Source organism: Wolffia australiana, chromosome 15 (assembly GCF_029677425.1).
Source record: "Wolffia australiana isolate 7733 chromosome 15, ASM2967742v1".
NCBI lineage: Eukaryota > Viridiplantae > Streptophyta > Magnoliopsida > Alismatales > Araceae > Wolffia > Wolffia australiana.
In genome coordinates this window covers 9,878,660-9,884,776 of record NC_135849.1, presented here as the reverse complement: position 1 = coordinate 9,884,776, position 6,117 = coordinate 9,878,660, and the positions used below count along the sequence as shown (strand labels likewise).

At 56.4% G+C, this 6,117-nt stretch overlaps 2 protein-coding genes across 2 annotated transcripts; one reads left to right on the top strand and one right to left on the bottom strand.

Moving 5' to 3' along the window:
• Positions 1 to 205: 205 nt before the first annotated feature.
• LOC144712865 (uncharacterized) lies at positions 206 to 2,546 on the bottom strand. Its single transcript, XM_078587232.1, has 5 exons — positions 1,597 to 2,546; positions 885 to 1,001; positions 747 to 809; positions 610 to 678; positions 206 to 543 (listed from the first exon to the last, which is right to left on the bottom strand). Exons 1-5 carry the CDS (start codon positions 2,176 to 2,178, stop codon positions 475 to 477), a joined length of 900 nt encoding a protein of 299 aa, XP_078443358.1. The 5' UTR covers positions 2,179 to 2,546; the 3' UTR covers positions 206 to 474.
• A 485-nt stretch (positions 2,547 to 3,031) lies between these two features.
• On the top strand, positions 3,032 to 5,505 carry LOC144712863 (Endomembrane protein 70 protein family). Its single transcript, XM_078587228.1, has 2 exons — positions 3,032 to 3,192; positions 3,281 to 5,505. The coding sequence occupies exon 2, from the start codon at positions 3,373 to 3,375 to the stop codon at positions 5,356 to 5,358; it is 1,986 nt and encodes a 661-aa protein (XP_078443354.1). The 5' UTR covers positions 3,032 to 3,192; positions 3,281 to 3,372; the 3' UTR covers positions 5,359 to 5,505.
• The last annotated feature ends 612 nt before the right edge of the window (positions 5,506 to 6,117 follow it).

The following is a 6,117-nucleotide window of genomic DNA, read 5'->3' as shown; positions in this document are numbered from 1 at the left end:
AGAAAAAAGAAATGGTGAAATAACGTGATTCTGGGTTCCTCATAAATAGGCTTATAAAATAAATTATTGGGCTCCATAGACAGCTCTCTCTCAGTATCTCAATATCTCTCTCTCGTTCTCTGCCATCTCATTAAGAATTTGTCGCTGGGCAGGAGAAACGGCAGCCACAGCATCATCACCACACAAAGTCAACGACCTACAGAGATGAAGAAACGCGTGGGCTTTTAATCATGTCAAAACGGGCAGTCGTTTACAGCCCTGGCAAGGAGAGGAGCCTCACAGCTCGGCTCGCCGCTCCCCGCTCAGCCACACTCAAACAACAAGACAACGAAACAGAGCAGCCTCCGAAGAACTCAACCGCGGTCTTCATCATCCTCGAATCAACCGCCGGTTCCTTCTTCTCCCACCACCCACCCATTTCCTCGCTCTATCTACAGTTTAGGGTTAGCGACGAGACCGCAGCCTTCTAATTTCTCAGGGCTCCTCCTCCGGTACGCTGTTGAGATCGATGAACAGCGCTCCCTCGCGCCGACCTCCTTCCGACTGCATTCCCCCCATTCAATCCCATCAATTTCCGAAGATTACCGACATTAATCCAAAGTCGCCTACCTTCAACTTGGTCATTCTCAGGTTTTCCTCCCGGAGCGCCGCCAAGATCTTCCTCTGTTCGTCGAGCATCTGTTTTCCTTTTTCTGGTTAGGGTTGAACCAGGGAAGAGGAAACTCAAAGAGAGAGAGGGCACCCACCTTCTCGAGGTCGGCTCGGTCTCGCAGAAGCGACTCCTCCATAATTCTCAGCTCCGACAGCGTCTGGGATCAAATAATATCAGTAAAAAAACATTAAAAAACGTATTTTTTTGCACCGTAGGGAGATAAAGCTGCTACCTTTTTCTTCCCCGTTCGTCGGACGCCAGCTGGACTCGTGGAGTCCGACCCGGGCCTCGATTTCACCGGTTCTCCGCGGGCGGTGGCAGCCGGGGATACCGACACCAAGCAAACTTCCTGAAATATCACAAGATAAATAGTCAAAGACGCGTAGAAAAAACAAAAGAGAGAGAGAGAGAAGATGGAAGAAGGATAAGAGCCGACCGATGGAAGGGAGGATAAGCATGAGGTTCGATTAACCCGTGGAGAGGAAGAAAATGACGGAGAAGGCCCTACGGAACGGGCTCGAACCGCTATGTACCTTTCTCTCGACCTTCCGCCCTTCGATCGGGTGATGGGTATTTAATATTCTCTTCAAGGTCCGCCGGGTGAGGCGGCGGTGGGGCCGGCGGCTTCCCACCGCCGCTGCCACGCGCCTGACGTCCCCCCACTAAACGTGGGAGAGAGGGCGAGTAGATATGCCATTCTCCACTTTGCCATGGAGACTTGGAGAGAGAGATATAGATAGATGGGGGGGAAGAAGGGAAGGAGGGGGGGGGGGGGGAAGAAGAAGGGAGGGAGGGGGGGGGGGTCAACCCGCGTGGTGGGCTCGGCATGGGTGTCGCCTAATCCGATTGGGGGGGACGACGGAAAAATCCAAAGCAGGGAGAGAACCACCGAGGAAGGAAAAAAATAAAAGGAAAACCCAAAAAAAAAGAAGGAAAATCCTGACCTTGTTCGGCGCCGCGATGGAGGATCCGACGGCGGAGGGCTCCAGCGGGATGAACACCCTAAGTGCCCCATCCTCACTCGCCGCCTCCCTCTCTGTCCACGTGGACGCCGGAGAGCGACTCTCCTCCGCCCGTGGCCGTTTCGAAGGCGACGGCTCCGCCATCTCCGTAACGGCCTGCTCGGCGTGCTCCTGAAGACTCCGTTCCGTCGTCGGCCGCTTCTGCGGCCGCGCGTAGCCCCCCCAGCCTTGGTCCTCGCAGACGCTCTCCGAGGTGCCGGAGCCGCCGCTCCACGACAGCGGCGTCGTCGGGCTGGCGCGGTTGACGTCATCCGTCTTCGTAGCCGAGGCGCCTTCCTTGGCCGTGCCCCGGCTCCTCCACCGGCGGCACCCCCAATTGCCGAGCCCTCGGTGGAACTCCGAGACGACCTCCGCCGCCGTGGAGGCGGATTCCGTCGTCGGCCTTCTTCTCCGGGAGAGGCACATCAGCAGGCTCGCCGCCAGAGCCACGTCCTTGACCGCCGCTTCGAGGAACTCGCCTTCCTCGTCGTCCACATCTTCGCTCAGCGGACCGTGGCAGTTCATCCCCCAAAACCAGGGTAGGCCGCGAGAAAACCGGCGAGCCGAGGAACCGGAAGCGTCGGAGAGAGGAGATTCACAGAGATCTGGAGAGGACGAGCGAGAGGAAGAGGACGACGGAGAAGAGGAAGACGAAGAAGAAGAAGAAGAGGGATTGCCGGCGTTAGCGCAGAAAAGCCTGCTGAGGAGCGCGGCGCCGTGTTGTGGGTATTAGGAATGGAGAGGGAGACTGGAAGGGACAGGGATTTAATAAATAGCCTAGTTAAAAATTCCCATAACTCTTCGTACGCCTCGCTTTGTACAGCCGCTCTTTTCAACCAATTAGCTGCCTCCACGCTGCGGCACTCCGACCTTTTCCCCCCGCGCACGGGCAGGTGGAGAACGAGAAGTGAGACGATGCGGCGAGAGTCGCGGCTCCCTCTTTATTTCCTTTTCGGAATGGAAACTCTGGTGTGGAAGGTTGTGACGATAATGCCCCGCTTTAACGGCGCCAGATTCAGTTAGATTGAGGGGTTTTAATGGCATTTGACAAGGGTGAGGTGGAAGTGCGTGAGGGCGGGCCACGTCGCCGTCCGGTCCACCGTCTCCCTCGTGGTCCTCGGTGGTGCCACCCAATTCTTCTCCGCCCCACGATTGGAGAGATCAACGGTCGGGATGCGTTTCCAGTTATGATGAGATAACCGCTTTTCATCGGCTTATTAAAGCCTCTGATTCCCATTTATCTGTGGCTTTGCGTTGACCGGAGTCTTTGTCTCCTTGCGCGTGAACGGAAACGAGAAATCTGAGCCGTCCGTTTTCCATCGCGGGGGTGGACGGCGGGTCGGCGTCGACGGTGTCCGCCGGCCCACCTCGTCGCGGGGGTTTTTTCGTCCGTTTATATTTTATATTTTTTATATATTTATATTTCCAAGTTCCAACACCTCGACCACAAGCAACTGCTCTCTTCTACCGCCTCCTCCGTTCTACTTCCGCTCAGATCCGGCCGGCGCCATCGCAGATCTTCCTTTTTCCGGGAGCAAGGTTTGAATCGACGACAGTATTTTCATATTCGATCTTAGCTTTCGTTTCGTGTTCTTTGGTTTGTGATAATATCATCGCTCGCTCGCAGACAAATCGATCGCGAATCGGCCTCGCGTGAATTCGCCATCTCGGAGCCAGATCTGAAGATCTGGAGCCGCGGCGAGGTTCAGATTTGAAGAAATGACGAGGTCAACGACTTCCCGCGGCGGCGGGATCTGGATCTTGCTCGCCGTTCTGGCCGTGCTTCAGATTAGGGCGCATGGATTTTATCTCCCCGGCAGCTATCCGCACAAATACTCGGTCGGGGACACGCTCTCCGTGAAGGTGAACTCGCTGACGTCCTTCGAAACGGAGATGCCTTTCAGCTACTACAGCCTCCCGTTCTGCCGCCCCGAAGGCGGCGTCCATGACAGCGCGGAGAACCTCGGCGAGATCCTCATGGGCGATCGGATCGAAAGCTCCCCTTACACCTTCCGCATGAACACCAACGAATCGGAGATCTTCCTCTGCCAGACCAGCCCGCTCTCCTCCGAGGACTTGGCGCTGTTCAGCAAGCGCATCGACGAGATGTACCAGGTGAACTTCATCCTCGACAACCTCCCGGCCATCCGCTACGCCGGCAAGGACGACAAGACCGTGCACTGGAACGGTTTCCCCGTCGGCGTGCGCATTCAAGACGCGATATACATCTTCAACCATCTCAAATTCAGGGTGCTGATCAACAAGTACGAAGATCCGAACGTGAGCAGCGTAATGGGCACCGGCGACGCCAGCGAGTTGATCCCGGCGGCCAAGCCGGACGGCGGCAAGCCCGGCTACATGGTCGTCGGCTTCGAAGTCGTGCCCTGCAGCTTCAAGCACGATCCGGAGGCCATCAAAAGCCTGAAGATGAACGGCAAGTACCCGTCGAAGATCCAGTGCGAGCCCAGCGTGGTCTCCAAGCAAGTCAAGGAGAAGGAGCCGATCGCCTTCTCCTACGAAGTGGAGTTCGTGGAGAGGGACATCAAGTGGCCGTCGAGATGGGACGCGTATCTGAAGATGGAGGGCGCGAAGGTGCACTGGTTCTCGATCCTGAACTCGCTCATGGTGGTGGCGTTCCTGGCGGGGATCGTGCTGGTGATCTTCCTGAGGACGGTCCGGCGAGATCTGACCCGGTACGAGGAGCTGGACAAGGAGGCGCAGGCCCAGATGAACGAGGAGCTCTCCGGGTGGAAGCTGGTGGTGGGGGACGTGTTCCGCGCGCCGGCCCAGCCCGTCCTGCTCTGCGTGATGGTCGGGGACGGGGTGCAGATCCTGGGCATGGCCGTGGTGACCATCCTGTTCGCGGCGCTGGGGTTCATGTCGCCGGCCTCGCGAGGCACGCTGATCACCGGCATGCTGTTCTTCTTCCTTATCCTCGGCGTGGCGGGGGGGTACGCGGCGATCAGGCTGTGGAAGACGCTGAGGGTGGGAGATCACTCGGGCTGGATCTCCGTCTCGTGGAAGGTGGCCTGCTTCTTCCCGGGGATCTCGTTCCTGATCCTGACGACGCTCAACTTCCTGCTGTGGGGCAGCGGCAGCACGGGGGCCATCCCCTTGTCGCTGTTCGTCCTCCTCGTCTTCCTGTGGTTCTGCATCTCGGTGCCGCTGACCCTGTTCGGGGGCTACCTGGGCGCCAAGGCCGGCCACGTGGAGTACCCGGTGCGGACGAACCAGATCCCCCGGGAGGTGCCTCCCCAGAAGTACCCTTCCTGGCTGCTGGTGGTCGGCGCGGGGACGCTCCCCTTCGGCACCCTCTTCATCGAGCTCTTCTTCATCATGTCCAGCCTGTGGATGGGGCGCGTGTACTACGTGTTCGGGTTCCTGCTCGTGGTGCTGGTGCTCCTCGTGGTGGTCTGCGCGGAGGTGTCGCTGGTGCTCACGTACATGCACCTCTGCGTGGAGGACTGGCGCTGGTGGTGGAAGTCCTTCTTCGCGTCGGGGTCGGCGGCGCTGTACATCTTCCTCTACTCGGTCAACTACCTCGTCTTCGATCTGAAGAGCCTCAGCGGGCCCGTCTCGGCCACCCTCTACCTCGGCTACTCGCTGCTCATGGCCGCCGCCATCATGCTCGTCACCGGCACCGTCGGCTTCCTCTCTTCCTTCTGGTTCGTCCACTACCTCTTCTCCTCCGTCAAGCTGGACTAGCCCGGCTGTTCTCCCTCCGTCCGCTACCTCCTCGCCCAATAATAGCTTCCTTCCTTCCTTGTATGCCATTTCTTTTTTCCATTGTTCCGTGTTTTTTGCCCATAGTTTAATTTAATGCAATGCGCCGCCGTCGTGTGCTACGAAAAATATGTCATTCGTTCTGGTCGGGCGTCCTAAATTTGTTCTCATCCGCCCTCTGATCGATCGCGATCTGGGTGGCTCTGTCTATTATGATCAAACAAATTAGCTTGATGATGATGATGATGATGTTGCGTTCCCTGGGGATATCTGGATTAAAATCATATGATTTTTCATGCAATCAAGTCATCTGGTATCAGATTAGCCCATCCGGTTCAGCATCTGTCCTAATATGATCAAATAAACTAGCTTGATGATGATGATGATGATGATGATGATGTTGCGTTCCCTGGGGATATGTCGATTAAAATCGTATGATTTTTCATGTAATCAAGTCATCTAATCTCGTATCCGATTGGCGCATCCGGTTCAGCGTCTGTCCTAATATCTTAGGTTGGTAGACGGACACGGAAATCTTATCACGACCCTACGTCATCGCTTGATATTAAAATAAAGTCTGGCCAGTAAAATACACATCAAAGACGCGTTCTCTGGGTTCGGCATCCGCCCTTGTATCGTCATCCGACGTCATCGCTTGATATTTTCCCCCTAATTTCCACGGCACTTTAAAATAAAGTCTGACCCATAAAATTCATATCATAAACGCGTCGTCTGCGGGAG